Consider the following 26728-nt stretch of genomic DNA (forward strand, 5'->3'; position numbering starts at 1 on the left):
CTGGGAACAAGTGCCATAGTCTAACTATGAACTTATATGAAGAAGTACTTTCTGTCATTGCATATTGTAATTATGGATGCTTATAGTTTGTTCTATTGTTCAATTTATCCATCAGTATGAGGTCCCAAAATTTTGTCCATTGAATTTCATAAAGGTCGCTTTCTAGAGGCTGCAAATAGTTTGCAATGGTGAGCTGTGACAACATCATGATACCATCAAGGTATTTTTGGGAAAGGTCCAAAGCATCAGAGTTAAAAAGTGACAAAAAGGCAGGTTTATGGTCCAAAGGAATGGTTTGGTTGTTAATCAGACCCGCCTCACAAAACACCTTGGTCCAAAAACAATGCACTCAAGGACACTCCCACCACAACAGAATAAGTGTCCTCACAATTCCTCCAACACAATGCTGCACTATTGCTGTTTATCTTGCTCAAAAGGAGCAGGTGCATATACCACTGGTAGAGAGTCTTAATAGCAATTATTGCAGAGGTATACCTAAATGGTGCTTTGTCCCAGATCATGCAATGTCCTCTATGTGTACACCTACATCTGCAAGGGACGCGGGTGGTGCAGTTGTCTAAACCACTGAGCCTCTTGGGCTTGCTTATCAGAAGGTTTGAATTTGTGTGGCGGGGTGAGCTCCCGTTGCTCTGTCCCAGCTTCTGCCAACCTAGACATTTGAAAGCATACCACTGCAAGTAGATAAATAGGTACCGCTGCGGTGGGAAGGTAAACAGCATTTCCATGCACTCTGGCTTCCATCACAGTGTTCTGTTGCACCAGAAGCAGTTTAGTTGGCCACATAACCCAGAAAGCTGTCTTTGGGCAAACGCCAGGTCCTTCGGCCTGAAGCAAGATGAGTGCTGCACCCCATAGTCCAGAGATCATTTACCTTTACCTTACACCCAAATCCCTTTCCCACTGGGCTTTCAAGCCTGTCAAGAACACTGTTGACACAGATATTAAGGTTTTATAAATGTATAAGTTAAAGTCCAATAACACCTGCATGATGGCCATGTAGTGCAGATGTGGGGGACCTTTGACCCTCCAGACATTGCTTAACTACATCTCCCATCAGCCCCTGCCAGCATGTCCAACAGCAATGGATGATGGGATTTGTGGTTCAGCAACATCTGGAGGGCCAAAGGTTCTCCATACCTAGTGCAGAGACCTTCCACTGCTTCTGGCAGCCTTTCCCAGAGCCATCTGAGGATGTCTGGGACTGAACCTGGAACCTTCTGCATAGAAGACATGTTCTCTACCACTGAGCTGTGGCGCTTCTGCCGTTTGACAAGCGTTATGATGATTTGGGGACTGATTCGTTCTACCTACCCCTACCCCAGGTGCCATGTGCTGCTAGCTAGCAGGTTTAACTAACCCATCTTCAGTGGTTACGCTTGTTACTTCACACATAGCAAGGCGCTAACATCTAGTGGCCAAGGAGGAAGAGAGACTTCCTGTTAGCTGTATGAAAAAATCTCAGCATCTTATGAGGAAAGGCTACTTGCGGACATGTTGTAAGAGCAGGAAGTTAGCTCATGATGAGCAATCTGAACCGGAGTTATTTTAGCAAACATAGCAACTCCAAGACAAAGAAAGAAAACTCTGGGAGCTAAATGGATGAGGAAGACACACTGATAGATAGTATGGTCTGGACCAGCTTGTACAAATACCTCCAGCTCAGGCTTTGTGTAACTTATACTAGGATAGCTCAGATAAATAGGAACATAACTGGCCCCAAAGAAGCTTGTACAAAAATTTGGAGTCAAACACAACTATCTGCTTACTGCAGAAGCTTTATTTGGTTCAGGAAGGAACTGCTGCTGGGGGGGGTTTCAAAGGGTTGCACGGGGGACAGCAGAGAACCTGACTGGCCTCGTACAAAACTGCTGAACTGCAGGGCTTGTCATGCCACACGAGGATTTAAAAATGAAAAATGAAAACACCCAGCTACGCACACCCAGAGCATATTCATTATTTGGTAGCATCTTCCAAGCCAGGGGCATGTAAACTTTTCAGCCGGAGGGTCGTATTCCCTTCTGAGCAAGGGGTGGGGGGAGTACTAGTGGCAGGCAGGGCCAGAATCAAAAATGGGTGGAGCAACAGATGTAAACTTTTACACATGCTTCCACACCCTGCTTCTAGCCATCATCAGAGTTCAAGGATGCATATCCAGCCAGGTGAAAACAACCAGGTGAGGGGCAAGGCCTGAGAAGAGAAAGTGTTTGGAGAATCCCAATGGACAGGACGGTTGCATTTGCCTCCCATCCCCAGGCCTGAAGTTCACCCCCATTCTGAAGATTATTTTTTTCTATCTCTTTCTGTCTCTCGCACACACTTTCCAGTAACAGTTTGAGAGTCACAGGGACACAGTAGGAACCTCTATGTCTAGGGGGTTTCCAGGGAACCATATTGTTGTGAGCACAGGCGGGACAGAGTTTAAGCCTGCAGCTATAAAAAAACACCTAGGCGGGAAAGAGGAATTTGTTCAGCAAGGTCAGGGAACAGTGAGGGCACTTAACAGCCTCAGGAGCAGCATATTTGCCTTTAGTGAATAACCTAACAGTTAGGTCAAAATCACAGTTTCTGTTAGAGGAAGTGGGAAGAGCAAAGAAACATCCTGTTGTTTTCCTTTCTTTGAAAACCTCTTCCTTCTGGAGAAGGTGTGTGAGATTTGCTTCAGGCGTCTACCAGCGCACAGTGGGAACCGAACCTGTTGAGAAACAAGGAGAGCATTCAGTCAGGAGGGAGAGGAATGGAGGACACAAAGCTGCAGCTGGAGCAGAACGTAGCAGCTAAATTGCTGATGGGGACAGATGGACAGCAGCACCACTGCTGAAATACGTGTACCGAAGATGAACCTATGCTGCCAATTCTTGTAATAGACCAGTATAAAGTAAGCAGTACATAAGCGGCACACAAACGCTACCAAACCATTCTACATTCTAAATCTTATATTAGTAATCCAAAAATTGAGAGAGCTATGTACAAGATTTACTACACAAGCCACAAACAGAAAACTCATTCAAATTGTGTCCAAAAGGAAGATTCAGTCTTTAAAGTTCCTTTAGTCAGGCTCCTGTAGATATCAGCAAAGGTAAGTTTCATCAAACAAAGTGTCGGCGATGTTGCCCTCAAGGGTTAGATATCAATGAGGATAAGTTTGATCAAACAAAGTGTCGGTTATGTTACATGGACCGCCTGCCCCTATGCTACTGGGACCCGTTCAAGGTTCTTCTGTTGATATACAAAGCCCTGAACAACTTGTGCCCAGGATACCTTAAAGTTGCTGAAATTATCCAGGGGAGTATTATCCCCTGTGTTCCAGAGGCTAACTGGCCTCAACCAGGAGCCAGACATTTAGTAACAGTGGTCCTATAAGATGATAAGCAGATCCTACTGAATCAGGCCAATGGCCATCCTGTTCTCACAGTGGCCCACAAGCAGGACCTGAGCTGTGGAACACTCTTCCAACAGAGACTCATTGGGCACCCTTGCTTTTGACTCCCAGGAGTCTCCTGAGGACTTTTATATGCTGGCAGACCTTTGCAGCTGTTTTATTTTTATTATTGATTAGCCAGTCACCTTAACAATTCTGCATTAAAAATAAATAACAATAAATTGTGTTTTACGTTGTAACATGGTACACTGCCTTGGTGTGATACGATATGGAAATATAGAAACATTTTTATAAACAACACAAACACCTATTTCCTTAGAGGATCACTTGGATCACCTGAAAAGCAAGGCCCTGATTGGCCAGTTGTTAGTGGCAGTCCAATTAAGAACGGGATAGCTAGTGTCACTTCTAGGTGGGGGCTGCCTGAAGGCAGACTGAGCCCAGTGAGGCAGTGCTCTGTTCACCTTAATAAGCCAGTCTGCACTAGCTGGGTCTGACTCCCTCATGACCTGCTTTTAAGCAGGCATTTAATAGAGTGATGTCCCAGCAGATGCTTTGTAATTAAGGCTTTTTGCTCCTGTGATAACAACAACTAGAACAGGCTCCCTGCTCTCCTCCTATAAACCAGAATTGGGCATACAGAATGTACATGCTTGCCCAGTTGGGTCTCGATTAGCTCCAAATATATTCTGGCTTGGGGTGTCTAGGGTCTTCGGCAGGGGTCTTTTCTCTACCACGATAGATCCTTTAGTACTGCACCTAAGACCTGCATGCCGGCCATGTTCTTTACCACTCTACAAGATCTCCCTCGTCTCCCACAATGGCTGTAGTTGCACACAAACCATAGTTTAGTGTGATGTGCACAAGCTGGAATGACAACTAGGTAGACCTAGCCTCCTGTATTCCCTCCTTCCTTCTTCCTGTGCCGCACCAGAGAAAGATTTGGGAAGCTTTTCCCATGTTGTCTGTACCTACAAACTGTGGTTGCACATTAAACCAACTTTAATCAATGTTTTCTAAAGTTAGCTTTTTTAACTCACCACAATTCCCCATGGGGCAATCTGTGCTTAACAAAAGCAGAAGTGAAACCTTCTAAGCTTCCCCCAAAAGACAGAAGCAGAGAGGGGACGCACGCACCCCCAAGGACTTGATTTGGGCTTGTTTCAGCTTATTCATAAATATATTTGTATACCACAATTTCATTTTTTAAAAAAAACCCCAAAGCAATTTACAGCAATCTTTCATAAACAACAAAAACCAGTAAATCAGGAAAAAAAGATAACCAACTAACTGTGGCAGAAGGTGTTTAGCTTAATTGTCTGCATAAGCCTGGTGTCAAATAAAACCTTTCAGCAAATGTTTAAACGTCAATATGGAAGACACCTGCTGAATCTCTATTGGAAGAGCATTTCCTAGGGCTGCATCAGGAAAGAAAAAGAAAAAAAGATGGGGGGCGGGTAGAAGAGGCAAAGTATCTTTCTAGGTGGGGAGCTGGGTCTCCCATGTTGTTGTGTCCAAATCTGAGACACATCAGTGGCGTCAAAACTATCAGCCAATATATAATCATGTTTCTAAAAAGTTGGTCTATGCAGCCTGGCATAATGATAAGGGGAAGGGGAGGAATCAGATGCATTGTCAAAACTGCATATAAAATGTGTTTATTAAGATAATTTCACACTAATATGCTGGTGAATTTTCATGAGGATTAAATTTTTTTTAACACAAATTACTGCAAAATGTGGAGAACTGAATTCTATGGGATAACCAGCCTGATATAGCCAACATGCAAATTTATACTTAATACATGAAGGGGTTAAGACCATAAAGTAAGGTGTCCTGCCAGGCTTAGCTCACCTTGGAAGGGACTAGATCAGGCATAGGAAAACTCTGGCCCTCCAGATGTTTTAGAACTACAATTCCCATCATCCCTAGTTAACAGGACCAGTGGTCAAGGATAATGGGAATTATAGTCTCAAAGCATCCGGAGGACCGGAGTTTGCCTATGCCTGGACTAGATAATAAAGCCTTTGTTCCTCTCCCAGTCTACTCTATGAACTCAGCATGTGAAGAGGCTAAGCTGTTCCTATTGAGTTCCTATACCACTAATTTTGGAATTTTCACCATTTTGCAACTAAGCCAAGTTTTACTGCTTGTGCAACTTTTCTGACTGATGTATGGAAAAGCACATGAATCTGACCTTTGGAGAGTTTTAAGTAAACCATTTTTAGCGTACGAAACATGTGGTCTTTTCTATGATAGGAGAATAAGGAAGTTTTGGAATCCAGAAGGGCATATTTTAAAGGTCTAATAGCCTATATTTCCACATTTGCTGCATATTTTGTGATTTTATATCTCTGCTGGGGTTCTCTCAACAAACAGTACTTGTCCCAAACCTGGATCTTTGCATCCAGGAAGTCTCCTTTCTATATCCCTATTTTTTCCTTGAACCAACAAATTCAAGTCTGACAAAATCAGAAACTGAGAGAACCATAAGTTACTGATCCTTTCATCCTTAGAACCAACTCAGTTTATGGTTGAGTGTAAAGCTGTATCCATAAGAGCCACATCCCAAGTATTTAAAAAATATATATTTTTATTAAAGGCTTTTTTGTGCAACAAAAGAGATAAACAGGGAAAGGTACATCTATTGTCTCGACTTTCAATTCTTGGTCTTTTTCAGTTTGTTTACATTTAGTGAGAGACACTTTTGTCATAGGCTTCTTCCAGTTGGGGGAGGGTGGGAGAGAGAGATGGGGGTATTGTTCTTTCGTTCTGTTGCCTACTGTTAGTGTAGGGGTTTGTGTCTGCATCACATGGGTAGGTCCTTTGCTTATGCATTTGTTTATTTTTATTTATAATGCGAGATATCGGGGGGGGGGGTCCTGAACTTTGTTGGTTGCGTTCAGTTGATTGCAGTGTAAGCAACACAGCAAGTTGAGCAGAGGAGGACTTATAAAAGATGTGTGTATGTGTGCCGCTGACTTAAGGAGTTCATATTTTATGATGTGGTGTCCCCCCCCACTTGCTTTTCACGGTAAGATGTCCAAATCCTTGATGGCTGTTGTGTTGGCACCTCCCTCAATGTTTGTTAAAGTAAAGGTAAAAGGACCCCTGACCATTAGGTCCAGTCGTGGCCGACTCTGGGGCTGCGGCGCTCATCTCACTCTATAGGCTAAGGGAGCCAGCGTTTGTCTGCAGACAGCTTCCGGGTCATGTGGCCAGCATGACTAAGCTGCTTCTGGCGAAACAGAGCAGCACATGGAAACGCCGTTTACCTTCCTGCCAGAGCGGTACCTATTTATCTACTTGCACTTTGGCGTGCTTTCGAACTGCTAGGTTGGCAGGAGCAGGGACCGAGCAACGGGAGCTCACCCCATCGTGGGGATTCGAACCGCCAACCTTCTGATCGGCAAGTCCTAGGCTCTGTGGTTTAATGTTTGTTAGAAGGGAACAAAGAAGTGAAAGGCAATAGAGATGCTTTCAACAGGTTCTATAGTACATATTTTGCACACACAAGAGTTGGTGCCTCTAGACTCCACTATTTCACAAGAAGAAGTCAAATGTATACCAGAAATTAAGGTTTGTGCAATTAAAGTGCTTTGTCACCCTAGTGCAACAAACCCACTTTGTGGAGAGTGAAATATTTTTCGCTGCTAGGAAAGTGATGGGGAAATGCGCTGAAAAATGCAACAAATGATTAAATGGAAAGAAGCCCCACAAGCAAATCAGGTTGGATGCTCAACAAACAGGTCAGAACAGCAGCCCCAAATGAAAGTCAGAACATGCTCACCATATGCTGCTGTCTAAAATTCACCAGTCATTTCAGACCTGCAAAGGAAAACAAGAACAGGTTATTTTGCACTACCCTAGGGTAGTAGGCTGTATGTGCATGCATGCATGGTAAAGGTAAAGGACCCCTGGATGGTGAAGTCCAGTCAGACTTGACTATGGGCTGCCGGCGCTCATCTTGCTTCAGGCAGAGGCTGGATGTACTTAGCCACTGCCTCATTGTGGTTAAGTTCACCATGCAGTGGGTGATGTCAAAACCATGCGAGATACTAAAAAGACAGGGAGACCACAGGCAGCTGGTAAGCCACATTTTCAAAATGTTTCTCAGGTGCCAAATGCATAGCAACAGAATTAGCTTGGCCTATTTTGATTCAAGGCTCAAAAAGTATTTATAAAGCGCCATGCCAAATATCATATCCGATCGCAACAGGGTAGTCCAGCGTTCCTGCGAAAGGTTAACTGTAATTCAATGCTGCAGGGTGTGAACTGCACCTTTCAAAGACCCTGGGAAAATTGAGAACTCAATAGGTTTTCTTTGCAGACCAGGGAAAACATATATTGGCTTCTTATTCACCTGGATTTAACGGAGTCTAAGCATCTTTCATTTTATATAGTGTTGCAACTCACTTTGAGACATTGTGTGTGTAAAATGCTGAATAAAACAAACATATAAATCCCAGTCAGCTAGTTTTGCCCTTTTCCAGCACATTCCAATCCATTCCTCCAACCCCACCCCAATTTGCAGGGTTCTCTCCCCCCCCCCGAATATCTGCGCACTCAATGAATATTGAGTCAGTGATCACAGTGATTCACCCCATAATTTTTTTGTTTTTACTTCTGTAAATGTTTCTCTTGTGCAATGGGCTATGTAAGCAACGGCCCCTCACAGCTGAAGCCTAGAAATTGAGGGGAAACATTGACTTCTCGTTCCTGTAATTCTTGGGCAAAGGATCCCATTTCTGCAAACATTCTGCCCCCCCCCCCGCCAAGGATGTATCATCTGACAGATGAGGTAATCATTAGGCATGGAAAACACTGTAAGACTTTACGGGAAAGAAAATAGACACAAGCATGCAAAACAAGATGCACAAATAGAAGCATGGAAAAAGTCCAGGGGACTCCACCCAAATCAAGCAGAAAGAGCACAGATATCTGCTGGGGCATACACAACAAGAAATAAGGCATTTTGCTAAAATAAATGAGTTTCAGCATTCTGATTCCTTGCTGTGCCTTTCCTTCAAATAAGAGAGAGAAGAAACCCTAAAAAGAACACTCTTAAAATCTCTAGATTAAACACACATTTATATTTGGCGCCAGTGTGTCCAAAGTGAACTCTTAGGGGCTTAGGAATTATGGAAACAACCCAGAAAGGATGACCAGAATTATTAGCCCCATATTGCAGAATGGGAGAGGAAAAGTTGGAGGAAAGAGGTTGTAGTCTAAGGCTGCATTCACACAGAAGTTTTTCACACAGATTACTTTTTCACATTTTCCTGTTAATTTTCCTATTATAATTTGAGCTTTCACATGATGCAATTGCCACTTCCAAAAATACAGCAGAATATAGTGCAAGTTTAGTGCTTATTTCACGTTACATACGTAAAGGTAAAGGGACCCCTGACCATTAGGTCCAGTCGTGGCTGACTCTGGGGTTGCGGCGCTCATCTCGCTTTATTGGCCGAGGGAGCCGGCGTACAGCTTCCGGGTCATGTGGCTAGCATGACTAAACCGCTTCTGGCGAACCAGAGCAGCGCACAGAAACGCAGTTTACCTTCCCGCCAGAGCGGTACCTATTTATCTACTTGCACTTTGACGTGCTTTCAAACTGCTAGGTTGGCAGGAGCAGGGACCGAGCAACGGGAGCTCACCCCATTGCGGGGATTCAAACCGCCGACCTTCTGATCGGCAAGTCCTAGGCTCTGTGGTTTAACCCACAGCACCACCTGTGTTCCTTCACGTTACATACTTGCATCCAAATAAAATCCATTTGCAAATAACATGGAAATGTGTGGGATAAGTGTGAATTTCAAAGGATGGCTGTTTCAGTATCTCCAGCTGGGAAAGTCGTCTGTCCAAAAGAGCTGCTGCCAGTCAGTGTCAGCAATAATGAACGAGATGGACCAATGGTCTAATTCAGTACATAGACAGCTTTCTATGTACTTTTATTCATAGATGTTCAGTATTCTTAAATGAACCTGACATTTATTTGATCAGATTTATCGGCACTGAGTTTGTTGAAAGTTTTTGCCATCTGAAGCTCTTAAATGTCAGCTTGAAATACACTCCTGAAGTGACCAGAGTGAAAGGAAAAACAGGATGCATTTAGTTATTATTATTAGTTGTTAAAAGTATATCCCGCCTTTCATCTGAAGATCACAGAGCAGTTAGCAGACACACAGAGGAACAGGTGCTTGTTATTGGGGGTTGAGAAAAACTGTCCCCAACCTGAAGAAACTCTTCTATTGACCAAGCCACTGGAAGGGGTGGGGAGCACAGCTGTGCTGGCTGAGGGTGATGGGAATTGTAGTTCAAAGGATTTAGAGGGCATCATGCTGAGGAAGAGGGCTATATCATATTTTTGTTCTGAGACATAGCTTGGCTTTTAGAGAGAGAAGTGACACCTGAAACCATTTACTGGAGCTACAACTGGACTTGAAAAGCTCACTCAGCAAATTAAGTAGACACAGAAATGCAAACTTATGTTTCTAATGCTGCCAAGTCATGGGGTGGACGAAAATCAATTTTTTATTTTTATTTTTTAATGAGATTTATATTGGTGGTGTTTTTTTGAACCCGGAATTTATATTAAATAATAACTTGGTTAATATTAAACAGCTTTATTGTAAACAGCTCAGTGTTACAGTTACTCTCTAAACCAAATCAGTCAGTGGCCTCTACCAGATATTTCAGTTAAAGGAGGCTTTTCTGTCTGTGTTAATTGGAAAAAAAAGAACACAATTTGATCATCCCTCCAATAAGAATATCTACATCCTACATTATTTATTGGTTTTGGAACTACACCTTTGTTTAGGAAATATATGAAGAATATTATCAATCTGAAAACCAACCAATCAGTATAAATCAATGATTTAAATCAGCCTTCCCTCCCCCCCTTGATGGTGTAAGCCATGATTTAAATCAATCTAGCCCACCAAGTCACAATATGCTTTATTTCAAATGTAAACTAAATGCAGCCTAAGAGTAAGTGTAAATGTCAATGGCAGAGCAGTTAGTGTGCTAGACTGGGAGCTTGGAAGCCAGGGTTTGCTCAGCCATTAAGCCTACTGGGTGACTTGAGGCCAATCACAGTCTCTCAGCCCAACCTACCCCACAGGGCTGTTGTGAGGATAAAAAGTATACATGTGTTAGTCAGGCTAACAACATTTCTGGTGCAGTTAAACCAGGTTTAAGAGGTAACTGATCTGTGTCAATTGATCCTGTGATCACCCTACACCCTAAGGGCCTACTGGTTGAATTCCTTGGTCATGCTGAAACCAATACTAGGGGTGTTGATTCCATACAGCCCAACACTATACAGTGGTACCTCGGGTTACATACGCTTCAGGTTACAGACGCTTCAGGTTACAGACTCCGCCAACCCAGAAATAGTACCTTGGGTTAAGAACTTTGCTTCAGGATGAGAACAGAAATTGTGCAGCGGCGGCACAGCAGCAGAAGGAGGCCCATTAGCTAAAGTGGTGCTTCAGGTTAAGAACAGTTTCAGGTTAAGAACAGACCTTCAGAATGAATTAAGTTCTTAACCTGAGGTACCACTGTACCCTCTGTATCCAGGGCACAGCCATTGCAGCCCAAAAGCTTCATATTGTTTGGGGCACATCTCAACATAATTTCTGGGCCTTTGTACAGTACCTGAATTCTCCTCTGACTCAGCTGAGGCTGGGATTCTCCTAGCTCCTTTCCTGCTGGGTCTTTCTGATGGGCAGAGGTGTTGTACTCATGATGGGGTTCCCTCTGTGCATCAGCATGGAACAAGATGCTGGTTAGTCGCTTCAGGGATGCTTCCATCTCCTCCTCACTGCATTCCGTACGACTTCCAGAACTGCTAGAGTAGGATGAGGTTGAAGCAGAGGCGCTTGGGGTCTCTGTCTCTTTCCTGATTTCATCATCGGGCTTCTGCTTCATCAAAATAACGATGATGGCAAACAGAACCATACACAAATAGACGACCCAGACTTCATCTCAGTTATCAGGTACCAGGAGCAGTAGATACTTTAGGTATTGCCACGGTAGACCTAAACTAGTGCTGGGTATGGCAGATGTTTTACGTACTTCAAATGGTACCGTTTTCAGGGTCCAGACAAACCAAAGCACTTATTTCAGCGAGAAGCACTAAAACCCAGCCGGGAAATTAGTATCCTTGAACATTTAATTTAGAACTCTTGAAAAAACATTTCCTTCATGCTAAATGTCATTCAGGAGCAGTTGATAGCAGGAGCAAAGCTATTATTTTGAGCACAGGTGAAATATAACAATTACTTTGTTTCTGAACAGAGGCTTAGTTTCAGAATTAAAGATGCTTCGTATCATAAAACCAGTTTTCTCACAGTTCGTTAATTTGCCAAAGTCACTTCTCTATATCTTCTTTCAAAACTCAGTCACTTTTGCTGCAGAAAAACGTTAGTGATTTTGAATACTGTCCTTGAAATTTACTGAACATTTCATTGTCGTTGGGAGTTTTGTAATGCAACAATTTTAAAATGAGCTCATGTTATGTGTTAAGGTTAAAGTAAAAAAATACTTTTCACTCAACTCAGGTTATCTCCTAGTAATTAAAGGATCACATCAAAAATGCCTTTGTTCTTTTTGGACTACTTTTAAATCAAGAGACAAAAACCAGCACTCAATGTGCTTGCTCCAAAATGTCTTTTTTAAAAAAAAAAAAAATATATATATCTAAATGTTAAAGTAAGAATTATTTGTAGATTCCCCTTCCCTCAGTTTGTAAATAGCACCGATAGTTACGGAACGTAAAGGGGTGAATTTCTCTCTCTCGAGCAGGCAGTCTGGAAGAATATTTGATGGGAGTTAGGAGCTAGTCCTCTTCCGAAGCTTTGCTCTGCATGGCTACTGAAGACAAGATTGCCCTTTCTAAACTCTCATTGCATCCTTGCCTTCCTTTCAGATCCATCACCTAACTATCATAGACAAGGGACCAATCAATACTCACCAGCCCCACCCCAACCTTTAACCAATCCCAGAATAGGGATCGTGAATATAATTGCATTTCTTTACAGGGAAGTTGGGCCAAAGGGCCAATAGTGAAATGGTGAGCCAAAATGTGAATGGAGAAGCTTTGGCTGATGATCCTGTTTTCTTCATATATCTTCCAGGCAAGGTCTGAGCGAAGCTGGAATTGTGTGGCATCATCCCTGCCAGGAGTTATTTTGTTACAGATGAAAATGCCAATGTTAAGAGGAACGGAAAAGTTGGACTACCTAGGCACCTCTTACACCCTTCAGCATTTCAGCATTTTTTAAATGGCTTGTTCTTAAGACAGTGTCTCCTTATGAATGGAGAAGCAAGTGGTGGCCTTGCCTGTCCCGGGTGGTAGTAGTAGACATTGTTGGCAGAAGCAGACATAGCCCATTCATATCTGAATGTCTCCATCTAAATGGAAATCTCCAGGATTTGATCGTAATACGGATCAAATCTCTCATAACAGTAGAACTCAGGGACATCAAATGAAGCTGAATGTTGGAAGACTAGGATAGACAAAAGAAATTACTTTTCCTACATAGTGCATAGTTTAAAGTTTAAATTATGGAATCTGCTTCCACAAGATGCTAGTCCTACCCAGTGTAGACCCACGGAAAATAACAGACGTGACTTAGATCCATTAATTTCAATACGCCTACTCTGAGCCTATTAGATACAACCCATTTTAAATAAAAAAAACTTGAATGCCAGAAATGAAAACAAATTTCACAATAATAATGAAGAAAAAAAAAGAGAAAAGAGACGGGCAAGATCTGGAAATCCATTTATTTTGTCTCTGATTTAAGGCATCCATCTGTTCACTAGATCATTTGCTCCTGTTCTTGCCTAGGTGCAAAAGAGATTGGCTTTCTTTTTTTTAGTTGACATATTCACACAAGAAGGCAATTTGCGTTGCATAGGTGTGAGGAAGCCTCTCATGATATCTCATGTTACGGTCAACAGCTGATGTCACCATGGGAAATGCCTGATCTCCCAACAAGGCAGCCATCTAGGCTTGACTGTACCCACAATGCTTGGCAAATTTCATCAGGCAATTGTTTCGATATCAGCTATTCAGTGCCAAGTGACCAGTCTGAGGAGCTGCACAGGTTGAGGGCTTTGCAGATATGCATTTGCGTATGTGTGAGAATTGACAATTGCCAGCAGTGATGCCTTTTCATATCAGATGGATATGCAGGAATCAGCAGGTAATAATGGTAAGGCCGTGAAAATCTACTTTGTTGTGCTGATTTCTGAAGATTCAGCTGCTCTTGAAGCCAAAAGAACAAGGTAGGCTATTGTCTGTGGACAGCTGGCAATCACATTCACTACAGTAACTAAGGAAACAGATATTAATTTTATCTGTAAAATATATGAGTTTAGCGATTAACTGCATTGTACCATGATCCAGTGAAAACTTATTTGTCCTATACAGAGTTTTGAACGGGGGGGGGGGGTGTCACACCAACAGCGTACATTTAAAGCACACGGCTTCCCCCAAAGAATCCTGGTTACTGTAGTTTATGAAGAATGCTGGAAAATGTGGCTTTGTGAGGGGTAAACTACAGTTCCCAGGATTCTTTGGGGGAAGCAATATGCTTTAAATGTGGTTTGAATGAATGGTGTACATGGGACCTCTCTCCCACACAAACTCTAAATGTAAATAATGGAGGATTCAATTATTTTATTTCATAAAATTTATATATCACGCGATTTAAAAAATAACCCAAAAACCTCAAAGTGGTTTCATTACAAGGTGTAAAGTAATTCTGATGGCATAGATGCTGTTGTATTTTTACAGTCCATCTTTGGCTAGGCATTATTTTGCTCCCTTGCTGATTACCTCTTTCCTGCCACCTCTAAATTATACCTGCTATTTTACTAGATTTCCACCAAGATTTAAAAAGAAAAAGACACCCATTCTGGCTGCATGCATGCCATACATTTAAAGTAGATTGTAAGCACATGGCTTCCCCCAAAGAATCCTGGGAGATGTAGTTTGTTCAGAATGCTAGGAATTGTACAACTCCCAGAATCCTTGGGCGCAAGGCATGTGTCTGCAATGCTTTATTAAGCTACCACTTATTTCATGGGGGCCTGTACAGATTACACCAGACCCCTCTTTCTCCTCCCCCTAAGGCACTTCCATTAGGCTTTTCAGGCTACTCAACAACATACCTGATTCCATTTTTTGCAACCTTTCTGCAAGTAAGTTTTTGGCTTGCTTGTTTCTTTGGTTTTTCAAAACGCAAACTTTGCCCAAGTTTCCAACACCCAGGTGAAATAAACCTGTTAAAAGTATTCAACAGGCTTCCTTAGAAAAAATTGAAGCAGAATTCCTCTTGGGAAGATGTGAGTGCAAAAGAGCACGTCTCAGCTGCCCCAGTAGAAGCTGTCTGCGTAGAAGACGGAATAAAGGATCCTGCAGGTCTCTGGTCTCTCCTGGCCATGACTGCGGACTTCCTGAAAACCTGGCTGCTCTTCCTGCAAGCATCTTCAGTCACTTCTGCAATACGAGCTGCTTTCGAAGCTTGGAGATAGAAAAAAAACACTGTTAAAATCTCTTAATTGCATCACACATCTCAGTGAGTCTGTCTACTTTCTCATCCTGAACATTTTTGCTTGCAAAGGCATCTTTTAAAAGGTGAGACTGAGCTGAAAGTAACTGATTGCGTTTGGGGAACCTGCTACCTTTTACATCTGGGACACAGCCCTCCAAATGCTCCTTCTCCCTAGAAAAAGGGAACGGAAATAACACTGCTTTCGCCTGCTTAAGGCAGACAATTGACCACATTGGCTGTGGCTGGTGGGAGTTGCAGTCCAACAGCACCTGGAGAGCACGACATTGGCTATTTCTGGTGTAGACAATACTGAGAAAGACCGACCAGCTTAAAGCAGCTTGCTATGTTCCCAAGCACCAGCTACAACTTGGTTGCAGCAAGAACAATTGAAACTTAGGCACACAACTCCTCTGGGTGGGACAGAATTTACAGCATTGGCATCTAGGCAAGGGTTCAGCAGTTATCTGCAATCTCTTGTCAATCCTTTACTCACTTACCTGGGCTTAAGCCCCACTGAATTCCAAGCAGACATGCAAAGACTGAAAGCTGGAGACTGCTCTGTGCAGTTGTATTCTGCCTACCACCCCCAATATTAGCCCCAGTCAGAAAAAGGCCCTAATATGCTATCGCTGTGGCTCAAAACTCTGTCCCCAAATTCTCAGCCATGCTCCGCTTCCTTACCTGCTTGCATGAGCTTCAGCTGCTTCTGTTTTTCCTCTGCAATTTTTTTCCTGTAATCGCCAAATAGGGCGCGCATCAACTGGCGCTTCTTTGCCAGCACCGCCTTCTCGCTGCGCAGAGTCTTGATGGCCCGGAGTGCCTCATCCACTGACGCAAAGAAATTACCTTTTTATTGCTACTTACTACTACTCTTATTTTTTGTGGTTTTCATTCTCATCACAAGAAGGGGCCCTGTCACAAAATGTTACAGTGTGGACTGCGGGGGGTGGGAGATAGCACAGTCGGTAGAGCATGAAACCTTTAATCTCAGGTTGATGGGTGAGATTCCTGCAGTGCAGGGAGTTGGACTACATGTTCCTTGTGGTCCCTTCCAGCTCTATGATTCTATGATGATGGACTGTTCTAGCTCAGGGTGCTGGTGAGAAGAAGAAGAGGAGTTTGGATTTGATATCCCGCTTTATCACTACCCGAAGGAGTCTCAAAGCGGCTAACATTCTCCTTTCCCTTCCTCCCCCACAACAAACACTCTGTGAGGTGAGTGGGGCTGAGAGACTTCAGAGAAGTGTGACTAGCCCAAGATCACCCAGCAGCTGCATGTGGAGGAGCGGAGATGCGAACCCGGTTCACCAGATTACGAGTCTACCGCTCTTAACCACTACACCGGCCACACCCTCTTCTAAGCTACAGTGGTACAGTGGTACCTCGGGTTAAGAACTTCATTCGTTCCGGAGGTCCATTCTTAACCTGAAACTGTTCTTAACCTGAGGTACCACATTAGCTAATGGGGCCTCCCACTGCCACCACACAATTTCTGTTCTCATCCTGAAGCAAAGTTCTTAACCTGAGGTACTATTTCTGGGTTAGCGGAGTCTGCAACCTGAAGTGTCACTCTGTAACATGAAGCGTCTGTAACCCAAGGTATCACTGTACCTTGGTTTAAGAACAGCCCTGTTTATGAACTATTTGGTTTACAAACTCCACAAAACCTGAAGTAGTGTCCTGGTTTGCGAACTTTACCTCAGTCTAAGAACGGAAGCCAAATCATAGAATCATAGAGTTGGAAGAGACCACAAGGGCCATCGAGTCCAAATGGTGGAAGGGCACTGGCGGTGGGAGGCCTCATTAGGGAAAGCACGCCTCAGTTTAAGAACGGTTTTGATTTAAGAACGGACTTCCAGAACGGATTAAGTTCATAAACCAAGTTACGAGTGTACTCCGTTCCATCTCTCTCTCTCTCTCTCTCTCTCTCTCTCTCTCTCTCTCTCTCTCTCTCTCCCCCCGCCCCTGGTTTTTCACCTCATCCACCCATCAACCAATTGGTATTCTGAGCATGCTCAGTCTTTGTTGGGTTCTTTTTCTCTGCTAAAGATTTTTTATTTTTCTGTTCCCCCAAGACTGCTGGCACCTCCCTCATGTACCTGGATGACGTCATTTTTTACACATAAGAATCCACACACACATAAGTACATAAAAGAGCCCTGCAGGATCAGGTCAGTGGGCAATGTAGTCCAGTATCCTCTGCTCACAGTGACCCACCAGATGCCCCTGGGAAGCCTCAAACCAGGGCTTCCCATGGGCATACTCAGGCAATTAGTATATAGGATTATGAAATGTGCACAACACTCATCAGCAAAAGATCTCAGGTAAAGGTAAAGGGACCCCTGACTGTTAGGTTCAGTGGCGGATGACTCTGGGGTTGCGCGCTCATCTCACTCTATAGGCTGAGGGAGCCGGCATTTGTCCGCAGACAGCTTCCGGGTCATGTGGCCAGCATGACTAAGCCGCTTCTGGCGAACCAGAGCAGCACATGGAAACGCCGTTTTACCTTCCCGCCAGAGTGGTACCTATTTATCTACTTGCACTTCGTGCTTTCGAACTGCTAGGTGGGCAGGAGTTGGGACCAAACAACGGGAGCTCACCCCATTGCGGGGATTCGAACTGCCAACCTTCCGATTGGAAAGCCCTAGGCTCTGTGGTTTAGACCACAGCACCACCCGTGTCCCTTTTAAAAGCTCTCAGAGCAGCCAACAAATCATAAAACAGAATTAAAGCATTAAAAACAACAACACACACACACATTTGCAGACCAAAATAAATGAACGTAGCAGAACAACGACTTCCTCCCTGGGGGTGGGGGTCCACATGGGAGAGAGACTCTATTTAGTCCCCCCAACTCAGTCTTCCCCAGCAAGTGGACTCACCCTGCTTGGGAGTTGATTTCCGAGTCTTCAGGCCAAGCTCCAGCTGCTCAATGCACCAGTCCACCTCCCTCTTCATCTGTTCATCTGACTGTTGCAATAAAATTTGGGGTGGGACATAGGATAAAAGGGAGAATCAATTAAGACTAGCTGGGCAAGTACCTCCCTTGCAACTGGCTTCCCTCTAGGTTTCAATTGGAGAGGCAATGGATTCCTCTTTCAAGGAGTACAAAAAGGGAGGAGTGGAGAGATGTTTGGTTTCCAGGCAGGACATTTTAAAAGGCAACCACAAGATTATTATTATTATTTTTAGAAATTAAAATGACCTTAGAGATCATCAGCCCAACCCTTTGCTCAAAGCAGGAACTGCAGTATGGGATGCAACTACAGCAACTCTGAAAGGTGGCTGCCCAGTCTCTGCTTAAATACACCCAGCTAAGGAGGACCCACCACCTCTCGAGGCAGCCTGCTCCACTGTTAAATGGCTCTTAACCACAGGATGTTTCTCTCATTTTTTCTCTCAGCAATGGTAGCAACTTGACCCTCTCTCCCCACTCAAACTGGTGTGCTGATAAATATGTTTCTAATGGGGGACTTAACAAAGGCTTACCCTTCTGAGATCTCAATTCTAAACAGGGTGACATTCTGCCCTTAAAATTTTGCTGCCACCAGGATAAAGCATGAAAATTCACCTACACATAAGTGCTCGCTTCCCCCTCTCCCTGAAAGGAAGAACAGTTGTAAGAGCTTTCTCAGTTTGTGTTTTTCCTCCACCCTCCCTATTCCTTTTCTTTTTGTTTTATGTCTTTCAGATTATACAGCTGAGGACGGGGACTATCTTATTATTGCTATTAAAAGTCACTCTAGGTTTCTTTTTCAGTTGAAGAGTAGAGGAATAACAATAATAATAAATAATAATTACTACTATTATTGCTGTTGTTATTATTCCCTGCCCATCTGACTGAGTTGCCCCTTAAGTAACAATACTTAAATAAAATAAATGACTACCATGCTGTCAACTGGAGCTATGGGTGGCAGAATTTTGGAAATATTTATACAAAGATTTAGCCACATTCCTTCTGACCACAAGGTGTTCACATACCTGACACATGTCAGTTTGGTCAAGTCTACCTTCTCCACAAGGTCTGTGATCTCCATTTACATTGCCACCATGCATTCCTTTTAAAGGTGGTTGTTTCTTTTTCTTTTTCCTATTGGAAGATCCACCCACCTTTGTTCCTAGGGAAAAAATGAATAATTATTATTTGTTCACCTGTCTTTTAAATCAATCAAACCAATGTAACTGTATAAAGGTAAAGGGACCCCTGACCATTAGGTCCAGTCGTGGCCGACTCTGGGGTTGCGGCGCTCATCTTGCTTTATTGGCCGAGGGAGCTGGTGTACAGCTTCCGGGTCATGTGGCCAGCATGACTAAACCACTTCTGGCAAACCAAAGCAGCGCACAGAAACACCGTTTACCTTCCCACCAGAGCGGTACCTATTTATCTACTTGCACTTTGACGTGCTTTCGAACTGCTAGGTTGGCAGGAGCAGGGACTGAACAACGGGAGCTCACCCCATCGTGGGGATTCGACCGACCTTCTGATCGGCAAGTCCTAGGCTCTGTGGTTTAACCCACAGCGCCACCCGCGTCCCTATGTAACTTTATACATAAGTCTTATAGGAAAGGTTCCCACAGGCAGAGAAAAAAGGGCCCTTTACTGCATGAGATTCTTACTGCAACAATGCAATAAGTTCCATATTACCCTGAGCAATGGAAATAGAAGGTCTTATAAATGTAAGAACATTTGTTAAAAGGAGCATCGCCTGGGACCAATTCTCTACTCACTGTAGGCGAGCAGGCATACATCTATTTCAGAAACCTAATTAAAACGTGCAGTTACAGTCTCCATACCTGCTTGGGCAGCCTCTGATTTAGAAACCTCTTGCACGGCGCCTTCATCTCTTCTCCCTCCATTGCCCTTCGCAGCTGATTTATTGGGTTTTGAAAAAGTCGCGCACTCTGGCATGGTCTCTGTGGCATTTTGGGATGTGGAGTCTACCTCTGTGGCTGCTTCTACCACAGCTTCAGAGCCTGGATCTGCAGCAGCAGATGGAAGAGGGGGAACGTCTGGTATGACAAAGTTGAAAGCAAACTCGGGCTTCCCTGTTCCAATATCCAGTGTCCCAGAGAGACTGCTACCAGTGGACTGCTCTCCAGAGTCATCCACCTCATGTGCTTCTCTCGCAGTTCCACCAATTTCTTCTGAGGTTCCCTTGGAAATAACAAAGTCAAACTGAAAGCTGTTGTCTGACGGTGCAAACCATGATGCTGGTGTTGCAGAAGGGTGGTTAGCTTGCTTCCTGTACGCCACGCTGCTTGAACTGAGGGTATCTCCCGGCTGTATCTGTACAGTGTTCTCGGGCTTCACAGCTACAGGAGAAGGAACAGAAGGGTTAGTGTTTTCACTATGGCTTTTCTAGGGAATTGGTCATTTGCTTGCACTTCTGGCCACATCTGACTAGAAGATGAGGCACAACTAAAGGCTGGTCTGTATTTGCTGATGTGATGGCAGCAACATGCAGCCTGAGGCTTTTGGCAACAGCAGCAACAAGCAGTTCCAGCCTTACAGGCAAGGGTGTGAGATTAACGATGTTTGAAATCTTGTCAAAACTAAAGCTCTCATTGGCCTTGCTTCATACCCTCCAGTGTTTTTGCCTGGCTGGGCTGCGTCCTTGAACTCTGATAAGCCTCTTGCTTGGTTAGGCATAGGATAGAGAGGGATTTCTGAGTGTGACATTAGTACTACTTAAAGGTAATTTATATTTGTTGCCCCACCTACTTTTTCCTCTGACCCCACCCACCCACCACTGGCATGGGCCCCCGAAAGGTTGCCCAGAAGGAATTTCACTTCATTTCATTTTTAATTTGTATATCACCTTTCTATATTACTACACACAAGGCAGTTTACAAACTGAAGAACCTCCAGGTATAGGTCGGTATATAAATTCAATAAATAAAACTGTAATAATAAAATAAATAAATAAGAAGATCACACACCTTATAACAATATGATCCAATACAAAAATAACTTTAAAATAAGCAACTTATATAAAATAAAGTAATATTCAATAATCCATTAGAATATAGTACACAATAAAATTTAATATCAGCAAGTACTAATTAAACAGAAATTCACCCTTAACAATTACAATAAATATGTTCTAAACTGTAATCAATAAAAATAACAGCAAGTCACAGTGCATAAAATAACACAATACAAATTGAGAAGCAAAGGCACACAATTTATAGTTTTATATTTAAAATTGTGGCCCTTGGACTGATAAAGGTTCCCAACTCGGAGGAAGTAGCATTGCTGAGTGATGCTTGACAGCACAGCTTTCCACCTCACCTGCTTTTGCTGCCCTCTGCCTCTCCTCTGCCATCTTGAGCCGGTAGTCCCCAAAGACATGCTGCATCACCTGCCGCTTTTTCCCAAGAGGAGACTTGCTCGACCGCAGCACCCTAAGGATGCGCCGTGTCTCCTCTACTGCTCACAAGAAGTGGAAGAAAAGACAAACAGCTCACAACGATAACTCTTCTTTTAACTTGATGCTCTTACAAAAGTATCTGACAATCCACAGGTAATCTCAGTAGCCCCTACAAGCACTCAGCCAGGTAACTCTGTAGTACTTCTCCCCTCTCTACACATGCTGTTTAACATGCAATCACTTCATTTTTTAAAAAAAGGGAAAGGAAAAGAGAAGAAACATTGCACTACAAAGATGCTGGGTCATTATCAATATATCTTTGAAGTTCAAGTCATGTGTGCTGTTGCCGATGTCATCAAAATGGCACAAGGTGTCTGAAGTCTGAATGGCTCAAGAGGGAAACCCTAAGATTTTCAGTACAGTACATAAAAACAAAACAAAAAAATACAGAAAAAACCCTAAGGGTAGGGGCAGGGAACAAGCCAATGAGACCTAAGCAAGCTCAGTGGGCATGGAATGGTGGCTGGCAGTGCAATGGAGTGGCTGGTGAGAGACTGTGACATAGTAATTTGATTTAATATTTGTATTCTCTTTTTCCAACAACAAAAGCTGAGCTCAAATGGAGCAGGCTAGCAGCCTAACAGCAGCACTCCACACCACAATGTTTTGTGGCTGATCCTACTGGTTTAGGGTTAAGCCAGTGACCTTGAGACAACACACCTTGCTTTGGAGTTGGGTTGAGATGCAGGAGGCCGGTCTCCAGTTGAGAGATGCACCATTCCAGTTCCTCCTGGTATGTTGGTTTGGGAGCCTGGATCAATGGAAAGATAACAGAGATGGCATAAGGACTGCTACTTAAAAGGGGGGGGGTGTCCCTCCCTCTCTTTCTACATACTGAGAAACCCAGATGTTCCTAATGCTATTCCTCTGTTAGTACCAGAATTGGATGGAACCCAGGCAATTTTTCAGTGGGAAACTCTATAATATTTGGTGACTGTGCCTCCTCTCTTCCACCACAGTAAAGCACGATTTGGGGGAATGTGGGATTTCTTTCTTAAGCTTACTTATTCATACATACATACACAACCACTGTATTAAACCCGTTTGTTTTAAATTGCAATTTAGTGTGACTTGTGAACCAGATCTCTCTCTAGACATAGACATGTCTGAAGTCCAGAAATGTAAGAAAAAATGTCATCTGAAACTGGAGGGCTGTTCTCTGTATTTTAATTGTTTCGGATGTGAAGATACAGTTATAAAATACCTTGCAGCACTGTGACATGACTTGCTGTACTTGCTAAAATTCCTCCGTTTGTAGCTTTTATAGGTGTACAGGAGCAAAGGACCCAGCAAACAGAGAAAGGCCCACACACTCCTTACCTCTTCCATTAGGATAGTTGGCAATCCAGGCTTGTGTACAAGTCCTTACATCATCATTCACCTAGAAGCACAAAATTACAGATCAACATTTCAGAACATTAGAAATTTACAGTGCAATCCTATACATATTTACTCAAGGGTAAGCCCCATCGAGTTCAAGGGGACTTACTCCTCGAAAAATATGTGTGTATGGTTGCAACCCTAGTCTGGGGAAGGGGCTGCAGCTCAGTGGCAGGGCATCTGCTTTGCATACAGAATGTCCTAGGTTCAATCCCAAGCATCTCCAAGTAGGGCTGAGAAAGACTCTAATCTGAAATCCTGGAGAGCCACTGCCAAGCAGTGCAGGCAATATTGACCTAGATGGAATGATAGTCTGATTCAGTAGAAAGCAGATTCCCATGCTCCTATGACACTGAATACAATGGGACTGATATGTGAGTAAACATGCTTTCCGAGCAGATGACTCCAGGTTCAATCCACAGTATCTCCAGCTGCAAATAAGGAGCTGAGGCTGAGAAAAAGTGGCTTGCCTGAGGCTACCTATAATGACCCGATAAGTAGCTTCCTATTTGTCCACCTAGGGACGGGGGGGGGGGGGTGGCACTGTGGGTTAAACCACAGAGCCTAGGACTTGCCGATCAGAAGGTAGGCGGTTCGAATCCCCGTGATGGGGTGAGCTCCCGTTGTTCAGTCCCTGCTCCTGCCAACCTAGCAGTTCGAAAGCACATCAGAGTGCAAGTAGATAAATAGGTACCGCTCCGGCGGGAAGGTAAACGGCGTTTCCGTGTGCTGCTCTGGTTCGCCAGAAGTGGCTTAATCATGCTGGCCACATGACCCGGAAGCTGTACGCTGGTTCCCTCAGCCAATAAAGTGAGATGAGCGCCGCAACCCCAGAGTCGGTCACAACTGGACCTAATGGTCAGGGGTCCCTTTACCTTTTTATTTGTCCACCTAGCCCAGGTAGCAGGCTGTTGGAAAGATTGTCTCTGCTTAGAGACCCTAGAGAGCAGCTGTAAGTCAGGGTAGAGACTATGCTGGGCTAATTCACAAACATTCTGACTGGGCCTAAGTGAGAGTCCTTCCTAGGCAGGTGGCCTTAGGCAAGTCCCTATCTCTCAGGCTCAGTCTTCAATCTACAAAATGGGAACCATAAAACCAGTTTCAGGATTCTTAGTGAAGCACCAAGAACCCTGCATGAATGCTAAATGTTGCTCCTTTGGAGGGGTGTGTGCGCACTGACATACACTTAGAATAAAGGAAGAAGGTGCCTCTGGGCACATGCTCAGCCTAATAAATTGTTTTCCCCACAAGCACTGAGCTCACAGCCCTTTCACGCACAAATACACCCTTGTTTTAGTCGTTTCAGCAGCTTAATTAGGACGACACACACACCCCACCGCCAGAAAAACTTACTATTTGTTGTTGCTCTTGTTACATGGTTAGCAAATTCCTGCTCACTCTATGGCAAGGAACCTAGAGTTCTACCAGTAGGTCTCCAATCTATTTTAAGACCCTCTATTTTAAGATCATCTTTCTCGCTCACCAAATGCCCCCCTTCCTGTGCCAGCTTCACAAACCTGAGCAAACTGAATTCTCTTTCAAGTTGTTTTGTGGATATTCCTGCAGCTCTTCACTCCTTAATTGGCTGCTCAAGCTCTGCCATGCAAATAAGCGAGGCGGACCATGTCCGAGGCCGAACCTCTTCCCCGTCACCTAACATTCTCTGCGTTCAGTTCCGCCGTTAAGTCGTTCCGGCTATGCAACTCGCCTTGAAACTGAAGCAGTAGCTTTCGATTGCTGCAAATCTCTTGCTCAGGAATCGTCCACAAAGTATACCACACTTTAAGGAGGTATTTTTAACCCCCACATTTGGGTTCATTATTCTTTTTTTAAAACTCAATGCTAACAGCTTAATCTACTCAATCATTTCTACTCAAGAGTAATTCCGATTGAGTCCAATGGGGTTTCTTCCCAGGGTTGAAGTGGTATAGGATTGCAATCCTAACCTCGCTTTAAAAAAAAAATGTTGTGGAAGAGGCGATGATAATAATTTCCACGGGGACATTTATTAACCGCAAGTGCCCTCTGCCGGGAAAACGAAAAGCGCAGTCACTGAACGAATTACTGTATTTCGATCATCTTAACGATTGGTATCCTTTTATTCAACGCAGAACTGTTAACTGGTGTTAATAAAAAGGCCTCTCTCGTTCTGAAAACAGTTGGTTATGGCCATGACTAACAGCTGGACCTTTCTCATTATAATAATTCTTTTTATATGCCGTATCTAAAGATGCTTGTTTATGATGCAACATTTTCCTATATTCATTCAATACATTCTTCTGTTTTGCTTTTCTTTTGCAGTTTTGTGTCTTTGACTTCTAATATTGACTTGTAAAATTCCAGAGAGAGAGAAAAAAAATCCACTCGTAGCGTTTTTAAAATACAGTACCGATCAAGGGACTACATGGTGGTTGCAACATATCCATTAGCATTTGACAGAAAATGAAAACAGGAACACTCTTACACATTTCTAACACTCCTGTTCTCACACCAAGGAGCACAAGCTGAACCTCCCCTCATTACACACACCACTAGAGGCTTTTCTGTTTTTCCTTTTTTAAAAAAAGTACGTTCACACTTTCTGTAATTAAATATCTAAGAATCAGTGCAACCATAGTTCAGTTAGGGGCAGAAAATTGGCAAGCAATTAGCATTTATTGTTTTGCAGAGAGAGTTCTGCAGGGTTTATTTAAAAGCTCACACACAAAAAACACCAAACTAGCTCTATCTTGGGACCTGGTAAATTGTGTCAGACTCAAGATGCATCCCCATTAAAATGGGGATTTATTATATTTGGATGTGGCATGTGTGTGTTCTTTTTTTAGAACAAAAGTGGCAGAAGAGAGCAAATGAAAACAAGTGGGATGACATATTGGAAGCAGTGATCCAAAGTGTTAGACAAGGTTTTTAGTACCTAAACTGAACTACCAGATGTGAGAGATCAATATACAGGGAAACCACTCTTTAAAAATAAAAGTGAAACATTTTCCTTTGGCAGGTAAAAGTCCAGTTCAGATGATTAGAATGAGTGTGCATGAATATGCACAGAACCCTTTTGAATTGTAATGATGATTACAGACTTCCTGGCTGAATCACAGCTAATAGATGAGTAAAAGAGCTATGTGCACACTGCACAGGAAGAAAAGGTTTATACATACCACAGCTTAATAAACCAATATATAATTGTCCAGATTCACCCAGAGTTCCAGTCTATGAAAGCTGCTACTCATCAGTACAAGTTTAACTTCATTATACTAATGATTTGTGAAGTTGGTGGGTTCACTGGCCCCTTTAATTGCATATGCATGTACATTCTTGAGTATCATCAGCATATTATAATTTGTAACCCCTGTAGAAGCTGGGTTGAAATTATTCTAAGTCTACTGAATAGTTTTACATTGCTCCAGGCTCTTGCAGCTTAGTTACTATTTCAGAGTTTAAGTTCTAACTGAATTGCCAAAGACTTAACTTTTTGCATTTCATTGGCATTTAATGTCGACATCTGTATATTTCCCCCTTTACACTTGTGTATGCATATATACCAGAAGTAGCTATCCTGGCATGGTGTGGCCAGTCTCTCAAACACAGTGTTACTGCTGCTTACCAAGATAGTGAGGTTGGGTGTGTGTGTGCAGGCACCCTAGCAGAGCTACCTGGAAACTGAGGATTACTCCATATATCCAACCTACAAAAATGTATGCTATTACAAGTGTGCTATTAAGATCTCACCATTTACTGTTTTTGCTGCCTAAGAAATATTTCATGATTCTTATTTCCTCTATATCTTCCTTCTTCTTTTTTGTAATACTTAATTTTTAAGTGCTTTTAAAATGCACTCACCCCAGACTACAGAGACTTAGACTGCAATTCTGTATGCACCAACTTGGCAGTAAGCCCTGCTGGACACAGGGAGAACTTATTTCTGAGCAGACACACATAGGATTGCACTG

The 26728-nt window shown here is 43.3% G+C and overlaps 2 protein-coding genes across 4 annotated transcripts in view; one reads left to right on the top strand and one right to left on the bottom strand.

Moving 5' to 3' along the window:
- Window positions 1–26728, top strand: part of IFT140 (intraflagellar transport 140) — a 281216-nt gene that overhangs the window by 163937 nt on the left and 90551 nt on the right. The gene's annotated exons all lie outside the window — the stretch shown is intronic.
- On the bottom strand, window positions 13178–24751 carry LOC309356522 (UPF0488 protein C8orf33 homolog). Of its 3 annotated transcripts, none has more exons than XM_081888032.1 (9): window positions 24262–24751; window positions 22719–22779; window positions 22059–22149; window positions 21260–21397; window positions 19762–20280; window positions 18949–19085; window positions 17850–17937; window positions 15649–15795; window positions 13178–14936 (listed from the first exon to the last, which is right to left on the bottom strand). In XM_081888032.1, exons 2-9 carry the CDS (start codon window positions 22725–22727, stop codon window positions 14722–14724), a joined length of 1344 nt encoding a protein of 447 aa, XP_081744158.1. In that variant the 5' UTR covers window positions 22728–22779; window positions 24262–24751; the 3' UTR covers window positions 13178–14721. The 3 variants fall into 3 exon arrangements, with proteins under 3 accessions (XP_081744158.1, XP_081744156.1, XP_081744157.1); XM_081888030.1 differs by having other exon boundaries at window positions 24296–24748; XM_081888031.1 differs by having other exon boundaries at window positions 24132–24269.

Source organism: Podarcis melisellensis, assembly GCF_964234715.1.
Source record: "Podarcis melisellensis genome assembly, chromosome: 14".
NCBI classification, from domain to species: Eukaryota; Metazoa; Chordata; class Lepidosauria; order Squamata; family Lacertidae; genus Podarcis; species Podarcis melisellensis.